The sequence below is a fragment of the Salvia hispanica genome, chromosome 2, assembly GCF_023119035.1.
Source record: "Salvia hispanica cultivar TCC Black 2014 chromosome 2, UniMelb_Shisp_WGS_1.0, whole genome shotgun sequence".
In the NCBI taxonomy this organism is placed as follows: Eukaryota; Viridiplantae; Streptophyta; class Magnoliopsida; order Lamiales; family Lamiaceae; genus Salvia; species Salvia hispanica.
The window spans coordinates 23402835-23425461 of NC_062966.1; the positions used below are offsets into that span (position 1 = coordinate 23402835).

The window sequence follows — 22627 nt, forward strand, 5'->3', positions numbered from 1 at the left end:
AAATACTTATAGGAAGATTTCATGTGCTCTACTACCCCACTAAACATCTACATACCAGTTACATAAAACAAATTAAAGACCTTCTCATGTACTATTCCACTAATTGTGGGATAATTAATAAATTTTGTTCAAATTAGAGGTTGCCTTGTAAATTTGAAAACCAACTGTAAAATTTGTGAATATTAATATTTTACTCTATTCCAGTTTCCTAATTGTAATATGATTGCTCACATATGTTTCACCTTTATGACGTGTTTGAGTTGTTTGTTAAGTAATTTGAGAAATTTAGATAAAATTAACGAGTGATCTAATTCTCGTTAAATTCACAGTTTTTTTTTTTTTTTCCTGCTATTTTTTATAGGTTAAAGCCCACTTACTGTTCGACGAAAAGTTTCATTTAAACACCCAAATTTTCGCTAAAAATTGTTGGATTTTGAGCTAAGTTATTGTGATGAACATTTTCCTTCATCCTTGATCAGTTATTGCGATTTAATTTGTGAAAGTTTGAGACAATTGTTTTAGAAATTTTCAAAAGCTTTGGGATTCAATTTCCAACAATTTTCGCCGGATTTCTTTGGTTTCCCGTCAAGTCTGTCCAGAGGCGACATAATCATACCTTAATTCAGTTGACGCCTTAAAGTCATAGCTAATTTGACGACATAAAAAAATTGTAAGCATGTACCATTTGGATTATTCAAGGAATTCGGTAAAATTTTCTAAATAATGTTCGAAACAAAAATCGCTTCGAATTTCGGCTGGATTCTAGTTAATCCAATTAATTTCATGTATTTTTTTTGGATTCCTTATGTTTCAGTCAATGCTTTCGAATCAAAAGGTTAAATCTTCGGAGCAAAATTTCGAAATATCGGCAGTTTAGTTTTTGTTTGTTCTTGGTTCTGGGTTAATGCCCACCAACTGTCCGACGAAAAGCTTCGAAGAAACACCCCATTTTTTTTGCCACAAATCTTTTCAATTTTAAGCTTAGTTATTGCTGCTGAACATTTTCGTTCATCATTCACCAGTTATTGCGTTTCAATTCGAAAATTTGAGGCAACTGTTTTTGTAATTGTCAAAAGCTTTGGTATTCAATATCCAACAGTTTATTGTGAGCATCATCAGATACATTTACATAAATGTATCTTGAAATTATTAGCACACCGACAACACAAGGCAAGCCAAAGCCGAAACAAAGCACACAAACAGAAACAAGAAGAAGAGAAAGAAATGTAAAGGTTATGGATGTTCAGAGTGCCTTAGTCTCTCTGACAGTAAAGCTGAAGTTGTAATAACTGACGCCGGTGTAAATACCATCATAAAGATTAGTATAAACAACTTTGCCATCGCTGGACCTCTTGTCTTCCTGAGTGTAAGAATAAGGAATATTGCAGGTGCCTCTTGTTCCCACAAAATCAACCGTGACCGAACTCTTGGCAGGCACAGGAACCATCGCGGTGCCTGTAACCGACGTTGAAGTTGTTGTGGTTTCACCCCACTCAAACGCCCCATTTATATGATAATCCACTGTAATTGAAGCCTTTGTAATGAAGGGCACACCGGCTTCGATGGTGCTGCTGATCCCTGCACTCAATGACAAGCTTCGGGTAAAAGAGTACGATTTTTGATCTGTGTATGTGACAGAGGCCTGCAGAGTGGACTCCCCGTCCTCGTTGTTAATAAGCGTGGATGAGCCTGCCACGCATGGCGCCTCGTCGAATATCCGAGCATACTCCATCTGGTACCTCACATTGTAGATCTTTCTCGACAACACCAATTCCTGCACTTGCAATATTGTTTCTTTTGTGATAGTCGTCGCTACTGGAGCTAGACAATTCTCAATACCCATACCACTGCTACGGCAGAAGATTTGATCTATCCGTTCGTTAGTGCAAACGGATAGACAAAAATTGAGACGCAATTATTAGCGTTTGGAAAATTTTAAAAATAACCATAATTTAGGACGCAAAAGGAAACGTCTTTAAGTTTAAGGAAAATTATCTTAGGAAACTTCTATTTATGTTCCATAATTTTAGTTGGGACACTAACAATAAATGACCTTTTATGAAGCGTTGGTGGTATAATTAGATACAAATTAGCGTTCTTAATAGCATTAAAAGGGTCGTTATCCGATTTCTTTTACTTTGTATTGATTTTCATAAGTTTTGTAATTATTTAAATTTGAGAACTTGAAATTTGTTTCATATCGGAGCTTTAATGGGATCCCATACATGAAATGTCAGCTCAACCACAATATAAAATCAACTTAAATATGTGCAAGTTTTCATTAATATAACAAGGAAAAGAGGTTTTTCATTATATACAGCATATATTAATTTACTAAAATTCATTCACTACATATAGATGTAGTCCATATTTTATTTTAAACGCACTAGCAACCATATTACATTGTACTAATTATTTCATAATTACAATTACATGATGTATCTCGAAAACATGCTCTTTCACGTGGTAATGGTATCTATCATTACATACGAGTACGACAAACCTAGTTAACTTGTCATAATTGAGAATAGAAGCTAATATTGTAATTATCGTAATTAATCAATTAAAATGTGATGTGGCTTTTCATCTCCACTTATCGTAGTTATTAGTGAAAACGCATCTCTCTTAACTTTGTTGAGTTTTTTAATTGATTTTGGTTTATTCTTCTATAATGTCTATCGGCCTGAAAAAATGATAATTATAATTGATACTCTTTAGAGCATCCACAATGGATGTCCGATCTCACGCCCGATCGGCCGAGATCAGGCTCGGGCATGATCGGGCATCCATTGCAAGTCTCGGGCATGCCCGAGGACGATAGAGAGTTTGGTCGCGCCCCATCTCTCGCCCGATCCATCGGGCGCCCATTGCAGGCCGATGCCCGAGCCCGAGCCTGATCATTTTCCATTTTTTTTATTTTTAATTTTAAATTATTTATAACCCTAATTAAAAACACTATAAATACTCCATTTTTCTTCACTTTTCACACACCAAATTTAGATGACTAGTTTGGTTTATTTTTATTTAGTATTTTAGTTTTAATGTAGTTTTTTTTTTAGCAAAGTATGATGTAGTTTCACTTATAAATTAAGCAATGTAGTTTTATTTTTTTTGCAATTGTGGTGTTTAAGATAATATATTTTGGTATTTTAGTTTAATTAAAAAACAATGATTATAAAAAGTGGATAAGAGATAGGGCATCCACTGGGACTTCACCATTGCAGAAAAATAGCATGCTGATGTGTCAATCACTAGGACTCTCACTAGGGCTTTCACTATGGCATCTATTGTGGATGCTCTTACGGCTTAAAAACAAATAATTACCGGTTTGCATCGCATTTCTTTGGATTAAAAAACTAAAAGTTGTTTTGTCATCTTACGGAGGTTTATACGATTTAAAATTTAAAAAGGTTTAATATATGTTAATTTAATTATATTAGCAACTGGACCACAAGTGCAAGACAAAGTTTGGACCACCATTAAGTTATTTATTTGAAATGATTCATCAACGTGTCATACACTTGTAAAATAATATCTTAATTATTTGAAATATTTCGGAATACACAAATGAAAATGTGTACAGAAATATTGCTTGTCGAGTTACATGAAAAAAATTGAAAATTACATAATAAAATTAAATCGTAAATGGTCGAGTTGAGGACAACTTCTTCACCAAGACGAGATACAACCCGATGGTGCTCTCTATTTGAGAGCATCGGCTCCAAAGTTGAAAGTTTGAAACGATAATGCCTTGTATGCAACAATACCGCAGTATGTACGAGCTTTAATGAACTTCAATTCATTTTCAATGTACACAATTCATAATGTTAAACTATTTTAGTATTTCAATAAAACTTAACAAACAGCTCATTCGTACAAAATGCTAAATTCAAATATACATAGTTATATAAAATGGTTGACGGAGAATACAACGCTAGTTAATATTTAAAGTGCCTACATGATATTCGGTTTGGTTGATTCATATATACTCCATCCGTCCCATTAAATATAAAACGTTTGCTTTTTGGGTAAGGATTTTATGTAGTGTTGTTTTTTGAGTTAATAATGAGAGAATAAAGGAAGAGATAGGAAGAGATACGGAAAAAGTGGAGATGATGGTATTTACATTTTAAGAAATGTTTCATTTTGAATAAGCGACCCAAAAAGGAAAATGTTTCATTTTTAATGGGACAGAGAGAGTATATGTGATTTGTCGTCGTTTTCGAACAAATTGTTGAACCTATCGTTCTAGGTTAATGACTGCCCACGATTCAACGAAAAGCATAAAAGAAATGGGCCACCAACTTGATTTTATTTTGGGCTGAAAAATGTACATTGATAATGGGCAATGGACAGAAAGAAAGTTGATTTGGCTCAGTCAACATGACTATATGTTTCAAGATTATTGAAGAGGTTCAAGATTGAGAATTGCAAAGGAGACAACAACTCCAATGGCCCTACACTTCAAGTTGTCAGCAGAGGCCCAAAAGAATCCCTAATGCTAATATAATTGGAAGCATAATGCATGCCATGATTTCTACGAGACCAGGGTCGATAAGTGTGACTAGCAAGTTTATGGCCAACCATGGAAGAGAACACTGATATAGTGATTTTGGAATATTGTTGGGATGATTTTGATGAGTATAAATGTGATGTGATAATTGGATATTGTGACTCTGATTTTGTAGGAAATATTGATAACAGAAGATCCCAATCTAGATACATTTTCATAATGTTTGGAGAAACCATTAGTTGGAAGTCAAATCCCAAAGCGTGGTTGCATTGTCAACTACAGAGGCTGAATTCATGGCTCTAACAGCTGCCCTATTATTAGCCAATTGAATATGACACAAATTAACTACTTTACTACACAAACTAGACATCCATATATGATTCAAATCAACCACACATTTTGTACATATGAAGCAACATCGAATCATCAGATACATACGTGTATCTGGAAATTATTAGCATAACGACGACAAAAGGAAACGAAAGCTCATGAAACAAAGCACACAAATGAACAAAAATAAAATAAAATAGTAAAATGCTATGGATGTTTGGCACACAAGTGGTAGTTCAGAGTGACTTGGTTTCTCTGACATGGAAGCTGAAGCTGTAATAGCTGACGCCGGTGTAAGTACCATCAACGTGATCGGTGTAAGAAATTTGGGCATCGGAGGAGCTCTTGTCTTCCTGAGTGTAAGAAAAAGGAATGTTGCAGGTGCCTCTTGTTCCCACAAAATCAACTGTAACGGTAGACATGGCAGGCACAGGAACCATCGCAGAGCCTTTAATGGTGGTTGAAGTTTTTGTGGTTTCATCCCACTGCAATTCCTCACTTATGTCAAAACCCATTGTAATCGATATACTTGTAATGAAGGGCACACCAGCTTCGATGGTGGTGCTGAAGCCTGCAGTCAGTGATTGACTTCGGCTGAAACTATAAGATCTCTCGTCTGTATATTCAACTTCGGCCTTCATGGAAGCCGCCTGAGGCTGGTCGTTGATAAGCGTGGATGAGCCTGCCACATAAGGCGCCTCGTTGAAAATCCGAGCATACTCCATCTGATACACCACGTTGTAGATTTTTCGTTCCAGCACCCGCTCTTCCACTTTAAGTTTGGCGGCATCGGTTATAGTCGGAGTGTCTGCGCAGAGAAAATAGTCATTCAACTTCGCAATATATTGCATGCGGCAGAAGTTATTGTTGGTTGTACTGCGGAGCGCAATTGAATTTTCATCGATTTTGGAAGCCAGTAATTTATTCGTCTCGCCTTGTGCGTACATTACCACATATTCAGGTCCACCGGTCAATCCCGACAAGGAAAATCCATAAAGTCCTCCAAACCAAGCAGGGGCTATTATTCGGACATGTCCGTCTGGCTTCATCTCCACTATGAAGATAGCTCTTTCGTCATTAGGATCTTCGGCCTTAAATAAAGGTGCCGTTGCTGTATCTGTACTGAAGAGGTACTTGCCATTATTCCCCTTAAATGCCACCTTGCTCGGCAATTTAAGTAATGTATTCCAGTCCACAAAAGTTAGGTAACTTTTGTCATCATTGCCGGCTTTCTCATCCACGTAAAACCTCATGCTCGATGCATCCACTAACACGCGACCTCCACTCTGGACGTGCCTGAAGTAAAACACCCCGGCATCATCAACCTTGACGGGCTCAAACAAGGTGCAGGAGGGCTTTGAGACGTCCTCTTCCGCCTGGTTGGATTCAGCAATGATGAATTTGTCATTTTCTTTGCGGCGCCAGTATCTGTTGAAATAGCCGAATTTGAGGTTGACATATTTGGCGTTGGTGATAGAACGCTCCACATCAATCTTGACGAGCGTGCTGAATATGTCCTCTTCTCCCAAAACTACTGATGCGCCATCAGCCTTGAAGTAAGCATGGCCTTTACTTCCGTACGCTTTCGATTTGATCACGATCACCCTTGGAAGAGAGATTGTTGCCATGTTTCTTCCACCCTGAAAATTAAATGAGAAACTGTATAAATTTGTTGTGATAAAAACTAGTAACACCAGTTTTTGATGAGAGACATGCTCAAGCCTGCAGCCATTATATTGTTAACAATCAATAATCTAAAATGAACATGATTTTAATTAACGATTTTATGAGGCAGGGTTACCAAAATTGCACTACCAAAAATAACAAATTTACCGACGGAAAATTCCGCGGGTAATTCAAAATTTCCGGTTGGTAAACTGCTTTATCGACATATTTGTCCGTCGGTAATGCGCACGTCGGTAATTTGTTATTAGTTATGGCCAACAGAAAATCCGTTGGTAACACCGATATCCGTCAGTAGTTACCGACAGATGGTCAGCCATCGGTAATTCCACAGAGGAAGAGAGAATAAAGTAAGAGAGAAGATAAAGTAGGAGAGATGAGAGGATAAAGTAGGTGAGAGGAGTGAGTTGATTGTTGCCAAAAAAGGAAACGTCTCACTTAGGTTGAGACGTACAAAAAAGGAATACGTCTCACTTATGCTTTGACGGAGGGATATACTAAATAAAATCAGATAGTGAGTCAAAAATATGTTTTTAACATGATTCACAGACATACAGTACATAACAAGCATAAATACAAATGGAAAGAAGAAATATGCAATATTATGAGACAGATAGTGAAAACTCCATAATGCAAGAAGGGATGTAAAAAAGGTTATAACTAAATGGATAAAAGCTTAAAATATAATTAAAGGAGGATGAATCAGAGGCTGCAGGATATATTACAGAAATTTATAAATGAGGGAATGTGTTTCTTGCTCGAAGTTGTTGTGATTTTCTAAGTAAGGAAGATGTCTATTTATAGATCCAGTTTAAGGAGTTAACATTGTGGTATTTCTTGCTCTTTGTTCAATAATTTGTGGGCGTGGGACCATACATTTATTTAAGAGTGAATTCTATGCAAACCCATTTGAATTCTAGGGTTGATATAATCAATACCTATTGTTTTATGGATTAAGAATATAAAGTATTGACACGAGATTGTTTAAAAGACAAAATACAATGATACTACCTCCGTATAGTATTAGCATTCTCATTGAATCTGATTTGAATCTCTCACGTGATTTAAGAAATGTTAAGAAAATTTTAAAAAAAAATGTAAATGAAATAAAATACTAACTGTTAAGATATTAGTTTTAAAGAAATTTTGAATATATTAAGTTAGCATAAACTGAGACCTAATATTATTTATAGTGAAATTTAATTGATAACTCTATCGACAGACGGACCGAAAGTAAAAAGATATTTCTACTGCTAGACAGAGGAATATTATTTTTCAATGTTGGGGTGAGGGCCATGGGTACTAGAAAAACTTTAAAATTTTCTAGGAGTATTTTAGTAATATAAAGTTACTAAAGCTATGGAGTAATTCATTCACTATAAAAAAAAAATTCTTTTAAAGACACAAAAATTGAGACGAAATTACTAGCGTTTGGAAAATTTTAATAATAACTATAATTTAGGACACAAAAGGAAGCGTCTCTAAGTTGAAGGCAAATTATCTTAGGACACTTCTATTATGTCCCCTAATTTTAGTTAGGACACTAACAATAAGGACCTTTTATGAAGCGTTGGTGGTATAATTAGACACAAATTAGCATCCTTAATTAATAGCATTAAAAGTGTCATAATCTAATTTTTTTTGTATTGATTTTCATAAGTTTTGTAATTCTTTAAATTTGAGAACTTGAAATTTGATTCATATCGGAGCTTTAATCTGGGATACCATACATGAAATACTAGCTCAACAACAATATAAAATCAACATAAATATGTGCAAGTTTTCAATAATATAAAAAGGAAAAGAGGTTTTTCATTATATAAAACATGCATTAATTTACTAAAATTCATTCACTACATATGGATGTACTCCATATTTTATTTTGAACGCACTAGCAACCATATTACATTGTACTAATTATTTCATAATTACAATTACATGATGGATCTCGTAAACATGCTCTTTCACGTGGTAATGGTATCTATCATTACATACGACAAACCTAGATAACTTGTCTTAATTGAGAATGGAAGCTAATAATTGTATTTATCGTAATTAATCAATTAAAATGTGATGTGGCTTTTCATCTCCACCTTATCGTAGTCGTTAGTGAAAACGCATCTCTCTTAACTTTGTTGAGTTTTTTAATTGATTTTGGTTTATTCTTCTATAATGTCTATCGGCCTGAAAAATTGATAATCATAATTTATCCTCTTTAGGGCTTAAAAACAAATGATTACCTGTTTACATCGCATTCCTTTGGATTAAAAAAACAAAAAGTTGTTTTGTCATCTTACGGCGGTAGTTCATACAATAGAAAGAAACTAGAGCAACAATCGTTATTTATTTATTTGCTTCTTGTATAGATGCTGAGGTTTATCCGATTTAAAATTTTAAAAGGTTAAATATATGTTAATCTAATTATATTAGCAACTGGACCACAAGTGCAACCCAAAGTTTGGACCACCATAAAGTTATTTCTTTGAAATGATTCATCAACGTGTCATACATATTGCTTGTCGAATAACATGAAAAAAATTTGTAAGGTCTAAATACACCGAGCTATTACAAGTAATACAACAATCCACGGAGATCTATCTACCAAACTCTTAGATCTTGATCCTTCAATGTTCAAACAGTCCTGAAACCCTTACACACCAATTAAATGCGTTCACCGCAAGAAGCAGTAAACAATGCAGTTAATCCAGAAAGTAAAAACCAAAAAAACCACAGATCAAATAATAGGCTCAAGTTGCACCAGGTACAACTGCACAGGCCACTATTATCCGACCCTCAATCCCTTCATCTCCAATTGATTTGCCCTTAGGAGAAACCGTAGCAAATCTAGATCTGCTTCTCAGTATCCACACAAGCCCTAGATCACACAATCCCACATACTGCAGTCAAGATCAAGAGCCTTAGAACCATCAAATCCCCATAGGTAAACCTCCTCAGAAACTCAAGAAAACTTTACCACATTCGGTCAGATCCCTTAGACCAGAAACCAGAAGTTTCCTAACTCACAATCACCCTCACTCAGTGTTTACACACACAGAAACTTGAGGGAGATCAACAATCTCTCAGGAACAGAAAGATCTACAGAGGAGAAGAGAAAACCCTAAATTCACAAGGCACAAAATCAGAAGAGAGTCGAAAACAGCGAGAGGAAGGAGTATATAAAAGACTCAGCTCTCACATCCCACCAGAGAGTGACACGTGTAGGGTTTATTAGTGAAGTGGGCTAAGGCCTTATTCTCCAGCAGGTAGTAATCTCTTTGGCTGGTTACAAGAGAAGCCGGCCCAATTTAATAGGCCCATAAAACTACATCTCTCTCAATTCTCTTCTACTTTACTTCAATAATCCTTCAACCTTTGAGAAGAATTAGAGTTTGAGCCTCAAGATTTTTGAAGAACCAAGTCTTTACTTCGTTTCTACCGTTCGTTTTTCTCAAAAAGGTATCCTCATATTAATCTTCTTCTTTCTACTCGATTCCTCTTCTTTCTAACCGATTAATCGGTATTCTTGAACCCTCATGCATCTTGTTGAGTGAAAGTGGGGTAAAGGGGATATGGAAATATGTATGCATGAGTGTGGCGTGGCGTGTGTGTGAGTGGCGTGCGTGTGTGAACGTGTGTGTTGTGTTTGTGTGGTGTGTGTATGATGGCAATATACTCTTGTATGACACATGTTGATATTAGATCTAGAGTTGAGATGCGAATGGAACTTATGCGATGAACATGACCTTGATTGATTAATGATGCTAAAATAGATCGGTGGGAAAAGGGAAAAGCGTTGAGACATGCATGAGTTAGGAGTTTGTATTGAATCTGATTTGTGATATGTGTAAAGGTGAAACCTCAGTTGCAAAGCCGGATAGCAAGGGAAAGAACTTACTTGAAACCTAAGCAGTCGAGTTGGGCTTTACTTTTAAACTCTTTTATGTGCAAATCTATGAATGTGGAGAAATAAGGGTGGTTTAACTGTTATGCCATGCCTATGTCTGTTTTGTTGTGATATTGTGCGCCTGATGCCCAGTTTGAGAGTTCGCTCCATTGGGCTATAGGGCTATGGATATGATTAAACGAATTCGGGTCTGAGTACGGGCCGCAAACCCTACCAGGCTGTGTACACGAGGGGATCGGGAGCCGTCCTTGCTAGTCGGCCGGTCTCGTGGGCGAAAAGTGTGGCCACACTTTCGTCGCACCATGGAAAGATTGTGATTGTGATTATGGAAATTTATGAGAAAAGTGGGGAGTTGTTTGACTGGCCAGTCTATGGAAAATATATTTTGTGATACTCGTGATATTCTCTTATAACTGCTTAAAACTCGAGTTCACTTCGTAAGGGTGGCATAACCTATAAAACGTTTTGTCAACGAGTTCACTTCGAGTATTTCAAAATACTCAGCTACGCATGTGTTTTCCTTATGTGCAGGTTGAACGATGACGAGCGGTGGCGGGTGTTGAGCATGATAACTAATTAAGATGGATGTTTTGAACTTCAAGCGTAGTTGTGTCTTCATACATAGCTGCTCTTTCTCTTGGTAAAGTTTCCGCTGAAATTATTTTGAAACACTTTGATTTATTTTGGATATTTTGCACTCTCCTTTCGGTTTAGAGGCCTTAGACTATCGTATGGTTTTTATCTTGGAAACTATGTCATACTCTTGAGATTTTTGATCGTAATTTACGATACCTTCCTTTTTCTTATTTAAGCTTCTAGGTTAAGTTGTTGTTTTAATGCTCTGATAGTTCCTTTAAAGTTTTGGTCAAAACTCTTTAAATGAAAACCCTAGCCTATGTCGAACTCTTAAAGTCCGTTTTGGTAGCAGTCGTCGCATTTATTGTACCCTAGGAAGGCGGGCTGTTACAGAAAATGTGTGGACTGTGGGACCCATTTAAACTATTAGTTTTATATTGGATTGTGAGTGTAAAAAGGTTGGTGAAATATGAGATTTGCATACTAAAAGTGGAATAAAGTAAATGGTTCTATAAATTGTGGACAAACTAAAATGACAAAAGAGCTCTTTAAATGGTGGACGGAGTGAGTAAGAGATATGGAAAAAGTTGAGATGATGGCATTTACATTTTAGGAAATGTTTTCATTTTGAATGGGACGACCCAAAAAGGAAAATGTTTCATTTTTAATAGGAAACGCCGTTGTTTTCAAGCAAATGGTTGAACCTTTCGTTCTAGGTTAATGACTGCCCACGATTCGAAGAAAAGCTTAAAACAAATGGGCACTAGATTTTATTTTGGGCTGAAAGATATATATTGAGCATGGGTAAGGGACAGAAAAAGAAAGTTGATTTGGCTCAGTCAACATGACTACGTTTCAAGACTATTGAAGAGGTTCATTCAAGATGGAGAATGCAAAGGAGACAACAACTGCACTGGCCCAACACTTCAAGTTGTCAACAAAGCAGATGCCAGAATGCATGCCATGATTTCTACAAGACCAGGATCGATAAGTGTGACTAGCAAGTTTATGGCCAACCATGATTTCTACAAGAGCAGGGTCGATAAGTGTGACTAGCAAGTTTATGGCCAACCATGGAAGAGAACACTGAAATGGTGATTTTGGCATATTGTTCGGACGGTTTGATGAGTATAAATGTGATGTGATAATTGGATATTGTGACTCTGATTTTGTAGGGAATATTGATAACAGAAGATTCCAATCTGGTTACATTTTCACAATGTTTGGAGCAGCCATTAGTTGGAAGTCAAATCTCCAAAGCGCGGTTGCATTGTCAACTAACTACAGAAGCTATTCATGGCTCTAACAGCTGCCTTGAAGGAGATAGCTACTATTTGACCAATTTGTCCCCAGGACACTTTTCTTCGTGCCCTATTATTAGCCAATTGAATATGACACAAACTAACTACTGTACTACACAACCTAGACATCCATATATAATTCAAATCAACCACACATTTTGTACATATGAAGCAACATCGGATCATCAGATATCTGGAGATTATTAGCTTAACGACAAGAAAAGGAAACGAAACAAAGCACACAACTTAAGAGAAAACAATAAAAGGTAATGGATCTTTGGGACACAAGTAGTAGCTCAGAGTGACTTGGTTTCTCTGACATGGAAGCTGAAGCTGTAATAGCTGACGCCGGTGTAAGTACCATCAACGTGATTTGTCGTTTTCCAAACAAGGTGCAGGAGGGCTTTGAGACGTCCTCTTCCACCTGGTTGGATTCAGCAATGATGAATTTGTCGTTTTCTTTGCGGCGCCAGTAAATGTTGAAATAGCCGAATTTGAGGTTGACATAATTGGCGTTAGTGATAGAACGCTCCACATCAATCTTGACGAGCGTGCTGAATATGTCCTCTTCTCCCAAAACTACTGATGCGCCATCAGCCTTGAAGTAAGCATGGCCTTTACTTCCGTACGCTTTCGATTTGATCACGATCACCCTTGGAAGAGAGATTGTTGCCATGTTTCTTCCACCCTGAAAATTAAATGAGAAACTGTATATATTTGTTGTGTAAAAAACTAGTAACACCAGTTTTTGATGAGAGACATGCTCAAGCCTGCAGCCATTATATTGTTAACAATCAATAATCTAAAATGAACATGATTTTAATTAACGATTTTATGAGGCAGGGTTACCAAAATTGCACTGCCAAAAATAACAAATTTACCGACGGAAAATTCCGTGTGTAACTCAAAATTTCCGGTTGGTAAACTGTTTTATCGACAGATTACCAACGGAACTGTCCGTCAGTAATTCGCATGTCGGTAATTTGTTATTAGTTATGGCCAACAGAAAATCCATTGGTAACACCGATATAGATATCGGTAGTTACCGACGGATTGTCAGCCATCGGTAATTCCATCGATAATCAACCTTTTTTCGTAGTGTTGGAAACGAAATGGATAAAGCATATATCTATAAAAATAGAGTGCAAGCAAAGAAATTATATATCTACAAACCATTAACTAATTTATAGATTAAATAAATTCCAAGGAGGATGGATGAGGCTGTTGGATTACAGAAATATGGAAAAGAAGAAATGGTTTTCTTGCTGCTGTGATTTTCCGGAAATGGGAGGGCTCTATTTATAGATTTTGATTTAAGGGACTAGTTAACATTGTGGTATTTCTTAAGCTCTTTGTTTATCTTGTGGCTGTGGCATGTGGGACCAAATAAATTTATCTAGAACCTATAGTACTGCTCCATCCGTTCCACTTAAAATGAAACATTTGGGATCCGATAAGGAATTTTATGTAAGATTGTTTTGTGAGTTAATGAAAAGAGAGTAAAACAAGAGAGATGAAAAAGTAGATATAGAGTTGTTTCTATTTTAAGGAACGTTTCATTTCTAATAGGACAATTCAAAAAAGAAACGTTTCATTTTAAATGGGACTGAGGAGTACATTTTTCCGTAAAGCTATGAACTATATATGATCGGATTATAAAATGTCGTGAACTTTAAAAGTTTAAAATTAAGGAAAAATGATAATGATAACGAAGGTGCTCTACAGTTTCAACCTATTTTTTTTTTTTTATGCTCTCTCTTTTAAAATTCTCTACTTCTCTTTTCTTCTATATTTTGTTAAAATATCTAGATAATTCTATTAAAAAATATCAAAATATTTCTGTTAAATTAAAAATCCAATTTATTTTAATTTAAAAATATTCTAGATACCATTAAAGGAAGTCATATTATGGATATATACACAAACTATTAAACAAGATTAATTAATATTTAAATCACAATTTTTTATTAAATTATGGTCAATCAGTCCCAAACCTATGAAACTAGTATATAAAATCATAACTTTTATTATTATTATTATTATTATTATTATTATTATTATTATTATTATTATTATCACAACCATCCAATCTAAGGATCCAAGGGCTATGATTTGAGTGTTATGTTTTACATTAAGAAGCTGTAAAGGACCTTAACGCACCCCTACTCTTATATAATACAGCTAAAAGATTATTTCATTATATTTTGAGTCTTAATTAAAATATTCAATATATCTAAAATAATGTGGTTTTGTTGTCAAATCATATTTCCTTTTATAGGATGATTGCAAAAATTAATAGTTGTAAGTCTTAATTTTATACTCAAGTTTTAAAAGTTTTGAGATCAACTAGAAATTAAAGAAAATTAAGATTTAAATGACAATTATCCATTTTTATAAAGTTCCTTTGAAACTAATAGTAGTAACATGTCACTGATAAAAAGTGATATTTCTTCACCATGACCCTAGGCATCAACGACTGATAATAGGGTTTTTATTATCAATTTATTATAGTATTATGTATAAAGTATTGACACTAGATTGTTTAATCATGAATCGCGTGTGGGAAGTAGCCATCACCGAATGATCAGTTTTACCATTTTCTTCTATGCATACACACACGATGCACGTAAAATATAGGGAATTATTGTTATCAAATGATGATATGCGCATTAGCTGCCTTTCACAATTTATTTTTTAAGTACTATTAATGTAATCAATCATAAATGTGATGTGGCTTTCCATCTCCACCTTAATCGTGATTCTAAAATAATGAAAACGTATCTTTCTCTCATAGCTTTGTTAAATTTTTAATTGGTTTAATATAATTGATTCTCTTTTAATTGGGCTTCAAAACAAATAATTACCGTGTTAAATCCTTTGGATTAAAAAACATAAAGTCATACGGAGCAATTGTCTTCGCACGGCGGTAGTTCATATAAGAATGTGATCAAATGAAAACTCTAAATCTGGTACAAATTCAAAACTATAATCTTGACCATTGAAAAATGTCAACAAATCACAAAAAAAAACAACACGAAAATGTCAACAGAATTTCAACGGTAGTCAATGATTGATGTTGTGTTGATATTGTGTTGATACTGTGTTTACATTAAAATCTTGAAATTTTATACTGTGCTGATATTGTATTGAAACTGTGTTGAGGCAGTGTTAGGAGTTTTGAGTTTGTACAATATATAAATTTGCATTTTATTACTACTCATTTCATATAATAGAAAAAAGGCAATATTTATTTTCTCTTTGATAAAAATTGAGCCGTCGTCCTTATGTTATTTATTTATTTATTCGCTTCTTGTATAGATGCTGAGGATTATTCCGACTGTAAAATTATAAAAGGTTAAATATTTATTAATTTATTTATATTACAAATTGGACCACAAGTGTAAAACCAAAGTTTGGACCACCAAGAAAGTTATTGATTTGAAATGATTCATCAACGTGTCATGCACTTGTAAATTACTACTATAATGTAGTAATAAGGTACATAAATGAACATTTGTCAAGACTTGATACAACTCGAATCCATAATAGTACTACAAGTTACATGATAAAATTAAAAATTATGGAATCAATAAAATCTTAAATGGTTCATGAGTTTAGGAACGCCTCTTCCACCTAGATTAAATATAGCCCGACGGTTCTCTTTTTCTGAGCTAATTGTCTCCAATATTAAAAAGGCAACATCTCATATAATAAATAAACTTAAATAAACTTAAAGAGTCGAGCACCGGGCTTCAACAATGAAAGGAGTCAAAGCTTTTATATAGTTAAAGTTATGCAATGTGTAGAATACACGGAATAATGACCCAATTTTTATAGCTTAGAGATATCTACTGCAAAAATTATGAATTTTATAAATTTGTAAAATAGTTACACCATTCATTGAAACATTTTGTTCGATTTAAAAACACAGAGTAATAATTAATAAAAGAGAGGATATTTTTTATGATCCACCAATTTTGTCAAACTATCATTTTAGGTTTATAAACTTTGAAAATATCATTTGAGATCTATCAACTACGATTAATATCAATCGAAATACTTTTTACTATTTTCAAGTTATTTCCGGATACCCTCAATGCCTTGAAGGGCAATTCCATCAATTTAGTAGTACTTAAAATTTAAATAAAATATTTTAATATATTCTTTTATAATAAAGTAATATATTTATATTCAAGTATCACTAGTGTCTATTGACTGTAAATTTTACGGGTATCCATATTTTTCAAAATATTTTAAAAAATTCTTTAAAAGGGAACGGAGGGAGTACTATTTATTGTACTATTCTTTAAATAATATATTAATATTCAAGTATCACCTGTGTCTATTGACTTGTAATATCTCCCTCCGTCCTCCTCTCTTCGAATTGTCGCTTGAAGTTATGTTGTGATATTTTGGAAATGTGATGAGTCTAATTATAGATCAACTTGAGGGTATATATAGTTAACATTGTGGAGCTCTTTGTTAAATTTGTTGCATAGGACCAGATAATTTATTTAAGAGAGAAATTCTATGGTAGATATAATCAATATCTACTGTTATATTCACATGGATTAACAATATAAAACATTGGCACTAACCGTTTTCCCATGAATTGCGTGTGGTAAGTAGCCATCATCGAATGATTAGTTTATATATATTTCTTCTATGCAACGTACACACTGGAATTTTGAAAAGTGTAATGCACTTGTAAAATATTATAATTTGAAATATTTGGGACTAGCAAATTAAAATGTAATAAGGCAAACAAAACTTTTTAGGAAGTAATACAACTTAAAAATGGAATAGTAGAAAAAAAAACTGAATAAATAAAAATACCGAATTAAATAAAACTAGTCGAGTGGAGAAAACCTCTTTTAAATGGCCATTTCGTTGTAATTGGGCTGGGCTGAATATAATTTTTGGGTTACTTGCTCAATCCCAATTGAATTGATTGAATTCAGTTTAGCCCATGACCCGTAAGCCTACCCTTCTTCGAATTCATCGAATGCTTTGGCTTTCTTTATCAATCATATTTCAACATATATTGACGAATTGATAATTCGTTTGATGTGAAAATTTTGTTTTTTTTATCCATGTTGCTTGATCGAAAATATGGGGTATGTTACTGTTTTGGATTCTGGCCGTCTCTTGTTCGGTAAAATGCTGTGCGAGTTTTCGAATTTGAAGGATAGACATTACCATTAAAATGTTTGATGAAGTGCCTACATGATTTTCGCTTTATTTGAATTACATATGTGTTTCTTCGTCGTTCTCCTTCGGCTATTTGGATCATTCAAGGAATTCGGTAAAATTTTCTAAATATTGTTTGAAACGGTTGGAAAGAAATCATAGGAATTAATATGATTGATTCCTAATTGATCTCGTCCCAAAATTAGGGAGATTTCCATTGGTTGTATTTACCATATGTACATAGTGTCTTGCCTATAAAGACTGTAATCACTTCACATTTTATGATTAAGAAAGTAATACAGAACCAATTCCCTCGTTCTTCATGGCGTCAGAGCAGGAATTAGGGCTTAGAAAAATTTCATCCTAGCCCCACCAATACCAAATCTCGACCAAAAGGCAGAAACCAACTCGGAAACCAGAAACCAGGTTCTATACCACAAACATGTCAGATACATATGATAAAAAACCAACCGAATCCTCGAAACTGAGGTCAAGTAAGAACGTTACCGTGACGTTCAAATTGAACGGGAAGACTACCCGTTAAGGTCACGACTAATGAGAGTCGCGATAGGAGGAAGGAGAGGGCACTCTCGTAGCACCGATGAACCACCAAAGCCGGACAAGAGCAAGCTGTGGTGCTCCCACTGCGGGAAGAACAAGCACACGAGGGATACTTGTTTCCTTCGGGTGGGATATCCAGAGTGGTGGAATGAGAGGCAAAAGGCGAGAGCTCAGGCGAAATTCTCCGTGGTTGGGATCGCCGAAACAAGGCAACGACAAATCGCCCCAATCCAGAACAGAGGAGGGGTAATCGGAGGCGGAAACCAGCAGGGGAACGCCCCCCATCCGGAAAACAATGCTAGCGGTGGTGGCGGCGGCGTGGGCAGCGAGATTCGGGTCGGGAATTTCTTGGAACGAACTGGAGCGGCGGAATCGCCGAATTGGGGAGGAGGCGGAACGATAACAGGAGGTAGAGGATTTGGTGATTCACCAAATCCTAATAAATTTTCTTTATTGCACTCTACTCCTTATATTCCCTATAAATCCCAAAATAAACTCCAGCCTCACAAAAAAAGGCCCCCTGACTTGGTGTTTCATGATAAGACCCCTACAAATGTCTTTAATTCCGAAATCACCCCAGAATTTGGTCAAATTGGTGTTAGAAACCGTTTTGCAACTCTTATGAATTTTTCCGCTGCATTTAATGTGCAAAACAGTGATAAAATTGATAGAAAAGGCTGGATTTTCGATTGTGGAGCCACTGATACTATGACTCCTGTGGGAGCCGATTTTTGTAACTTCAGTGAAATTACAAAAACTTACATCAATTGCAAATGGGGAACTAATCACTGTGGCAGGGCAGGAACTATAGAAATTTCCCCAACTCTTCGATTATCAAATTGTTTGTTTGTTCCAAGTTTGTCTCAGAGATTGATGTCAGTGAGTCATGTAACACGGGAGCTAAATTGTACACTCCTTATGCATCCAAGTTTTTGCATTTTACAGGATATTCGGACGAGGAGGATCGTTGGGCGTGGCACTGAGGACCAAGGACTCTACTACGTGGACGGGGTAGCTCAACATGGCAGTGCGATGCTGGCTCACGGGTCCACGAAAGAGGAGGCTTGGCTGTGGCACAGAAGACTTGGACATCCATCCCCGGGTTATTTTAACCTTTTGTTTCCTGATTTTACAATTCCTAAGAATTTTTCGTGTGAGACATGTGTTTTGGCCAAGAGCCACAGACAATCTTTCAAACCTTCAGATACTCGTATGAAATTCATATTTGATTTAGTGCATGCTGATGTTTGGGGTCCTGCACCTATTATTGGGGGAAATGGTTTTCGATACTTTGTTACCTTTATTGATGATTGCACTAGAATGACTTGGATTTATTTTTTGAAACACAAATCTGAGGTAGCCGAAAAATTTATCCTTTTCTTCCATATGATCCAAACCCAGTTTCGGACAACCATAAAAATCCTTCAATCAGATAATGGGAAAGAATTTGTTAATAATACCATGTCTGAATTTTTTAGAGAGAAAGGCCTTATACACCAAACCTCATGTGCATACACACCCGAACAAAATGGGGTAGCTGAGAGAAAAAATAGAACCATTCTAGAAGTCACCCGAGCTCTCATGATCGAATCTAAAGTCCCGACCTTCCTTTGGCCCGAAGCTATAGCCACTTCCGTCTACCTCATTAACAGATTACCCACCAAAATTCTAAACAAAAAAAACCCCCTTGATATCCTTTCCAAACAAGCCAAACTGCCTGAATCTTTTAGCATGACACCAAAAGTTTTTGGGTGTACTGTTTATGTTCACATTCTCAAACACGAGCGAACCAAACTATCCCCTTGTGCAACCAAATGTGTTTTCGTGGGGTATGGGATAAACCAGAAGGGCTACAGATGTTTTGATCCTAATACTAAGAAAATTGTCACCACTATAAATTGCAATTTCTTAGAAACTGAATCCTATTACCCTCACACCACCTTAGCATTCGGGGGGAGGGGGGGCAAAATCTAAAAATAATTATGGGGACTTGTCTAAGTTGGTTTTGTGCCACCTCCAAGCCCTTTGATTGAGGATCCACCAGAGACAGTTGTCACTGTCGCCGAGCAGGCCTCTCCACCAGAGTCAACTCAACCATTGCCTCCTGATCCCCCTCAACCAATATCCGAGGTATGCCCCAACTCTATGGATGAAACTGTAGTTACTACTAACAGTGCAGAAATTGAGGATAACACTGTCGATGGTGATACCGGGAGATATGTACTCCCATATAGAAGTACTTGGGGCATTCCACCAAAGAAATATTCCCCCGAGAAGATTGGTGCAAAGATCAGATATGGGATAGCCAATTTTGTGCAGGGAAATTTGACCAAGATGGCACGTGCTTTTGAAGCAGCGCTATATGAGGAAGAGGAAATTCCACAGACGGCTGAGGAAGCAATGAGACATAAGCATTGGAGGGAGGCCATGTTCACAGAAATGAAGGCCTTGATGAAAAACAATACTTGGGTGAAAGGGAAACTGCCAGAGGGAGTAAGACCCGTTGGATGTAGATGGGTGTTTACAATCAAACGAAGATCAGATGGGTCAATTGATAGGTACAAGGCGCGACTTGTGGCAAAGGGGTACACTCAGACGTATGGAGTCGACTACTCGGAGACTTTCTCCCCAGTGGCAAAGATCAACACAGTGAGAGTACTATTCTCTATCGCAGCAAACAAAGATTGGCCTCTTCACCAGTTTGATGTGACGAATGCCTTCTTACACGGGGAGTTGCCTAAACTAGTATTCATAATCCCCCCTCCTGGTTTCACGGAAGATTTTCAGCCTGGGGAAGTATGCCAACTTAAGAAGACACTATATGGACTGAAACAGTCACCGAGAGCCTGGTTTGGGAGGTTCACTGAAGTAATGAAGAAGTATGACTACAAACAGAGTAACTCGGACCACACATTGTTTCTCAAAAAGAAGAATGGGAAGATCACCTGCCTTATCATATATGTTGACGACATGATCATCACCGGGGATGATGAAGAAGAGATTGGTGAGTTGAGGAAGAACTTGTTCAAAGAGTTTGAAATGAAGGATCTGGGTCTCCTCAAATATTTCAACTCATCTACCTTTCTCATCCCGACGATAAGATATTTTTATTTAGGTGGCGTTTCACCCCCCAAAAGAAGATATGGGAGGCCGTCGAAATTGCCCCAAATTTGAAAGGCCTAAAATGAATTGTTAAAAACAGGGAAAATAAAATTCTTTTTTGATGGGTTCCGGGGAAACCCAAAGGAAAATCCTCGGGATATTTAATTTTTTGGGGGGAAACCTTGTTATTTGGGGCAAAAAGGGGCCCCCGGGGAGGCGAGTTTCGGGGAATCGGGGTCCACCGTAATCATGGAAAAAAAGGCTCAGACAGGCTTGATCTTTATGTGCAAAAACCTTTGTAGGTTTTTTTCGGATAATAAAGCCGAAAAGATTTCTGGAACCCACCCAAGACAAACTAAGCATGTGGAGGTTGATCACTTCATCGAGAAGTTTTGGGGGAAATTTTTTGAGTTCTTGTTGTCAAGATCAAAAGATTTTTGACTAAAGCAAAAAACTAAATCGTTGAAAGAAGGAACCCCGTTACTTAATTTTAAAAGGTTTGGGAAAGAAATCATAGAATTAATATGATTGTTTCCCTAATTGATCTCGCCCAAAATTAAATTTTATTGATTGTATTTACCATATGTACATATGCTTGCCTATAAAGCTAATCACTTCACTTTATGATTAAAAAGAATAAACCAAATTCCTCGTTCTTTAAACAAATCCTTTTAATTTTGGGAATTCTAGTTAATCCAAATTTAATTACCGGGATTTTTTGGATTCCTTATGTTTTAATCAATGCTTTGGATACAAAAATTTAATCTTCCAAAAAATCATCGCAAATGGTTATATTTTGTTTGCTCGCCGGGGTTTTTAAATGTTGGAAAAAAAGAAACACCTCAATTTTGATAGCAAAATGCATTGAGTTTTGATAAGGACCCAAAGAACCATTGAAAACGCTTTAAAGAAATAACCAAACCAAAAATTAAAAGATTGATCCGATAAGGACCCAAAAATGAACTCGCCCAGTCCCATAAGGGTCCTAAGGGTCAAACAAAAAATCAAAAAAAGGTCCCCGTGGGGAATTGAGTCCCAAATTCATCTTTGGTCAACGCCTTTTTTCGAGTCCGAAATTTGACCTCCTTAAAAGCCAACGCCCTTATGGGTTTTTTTAGCACCATCCGGTTCTTTGGGCACGGCAATTTTGCCCACCACAACCCAGTCGACCCAAAGAAACTACCCCAAAAATAGTCGTGGAAAAAAATTTAAATTCTTTTATTCATCCCTTTTTACAACCGATGGAATTTAACCGAAAAGTTCTTTATAAACTTAATAAAGGGGTTATTAAAAGAGAAAAGTTTTAATTGAAACATCCATAATTCAAATCAAACCAAAAGATATTCACCCTATTTATTTTATAAAATATCAAGACACATAAATGACCCGGGGAAATTTAAAACACCAACAACAAAAGGCAACCCAAAGTTGAAAAAAAAACAAAAACCCCAAAAAAAAAACCCAAAA

General features: G+C 36.0%; 4 protein-coding genes and 1 long non-coding RNA gene across 6 annotated transcripts; 1 reads left to right on the top strand and 4 right to left on the bottom strand.

Annotated features, from left to right (window-relative positions):
- Positions 1-1243: 1243 nt before the first annotated feature.
- Positions 1244-1843, bottom strand: LOC125206518 (natterin-1-like). Its single transcript, XM_048105768.1, has one exon. It carries the CDS (start codon positions 1841-1843, stop codon positions 1244-1246), a length of 600 nt encoding a protein of 199 aa, XP_047961725.1.
- A 3019-nt stretch (positions 1844-4862) lies between these two features.
- Positions 4863-7298, bottom strand: LOC125205318. 2 transcript variants are annotated; one of them, XM_048104179.1, is made up of 2 exons: positions 7252-7298; positions 4863-6483 (listed from the first exon to the last, which is right to left on the bottom strand). In XM_048104179.1, exon 2 carries the CDS (start codon positions 6469-6471, stop codon positions 5080-5082), a length of 1392 nt encoding a protein of 463 aa, XP_047960136.1. In that variant the 5' UTR covers positions 6472-6483; positions 7252-7298; the 3' UTR covers positions 4863-5079. The 2 variants fall into 2 exon arrangements, with proteins under 2 accessions (XP_047960136.1, XP_047960137.1); XM_048104180.1 differs by lacking the exon at positions 7252-7298 and adding an exon at positions 6677-7218.
- Positions 7299-12417: 5119 nt separating this feature from the next.
- LOC125208226 lies at positions 12418-13577 on the bottom strand. Its single transcript, XM_048107806.1, has 2 exons — positions 13481-13577; positions 12418-12995 (listed from the first exon to the last, which is right to left on the bottom strand). Exons 1-2 carry the CDS (start codon positions 13481-13483, stop codon positions 12516-12518), a joined length of 483 nt encoding a protein of 160 aa, XP_047963763.1. The 5' UTR covers positions 13484-13577; the 3' UTR covers positions 12418-12515.
- A 4094-nt stretch (positions 13578-17671) lies between these two features.
- LOC125208010 lies at positions 17672-18134 on the bottom strand. Its single transcript, XR_007174043.1, has 2 exons — positions 18005-18134; positions 17672-17926 (listed from the first exon to the last, which is right to left on the bottom strand). It is a non-coding gene; the product is annotated as an uncharacterized LOC125208010 (long non-coding RNA).
- On the top strand, positions 18053-19296 carry LOC125208009. Its single transcript, XM_048107549.1, has 2 exons — positions 18053-18467; positions 19004-19296. The coding sequence occupies exons 1-2, from the start codon at positions 18053-18055 to the stop codon at positions 19039-19041; spliced, it is 453 nt and encodes a 150-aa protein (XP_047963506.1). The 3' UTR covers positions 19042-19296.
- The last annotated feature ends 3331 nt before the right edge of the window (positions 19297-22627 follow it).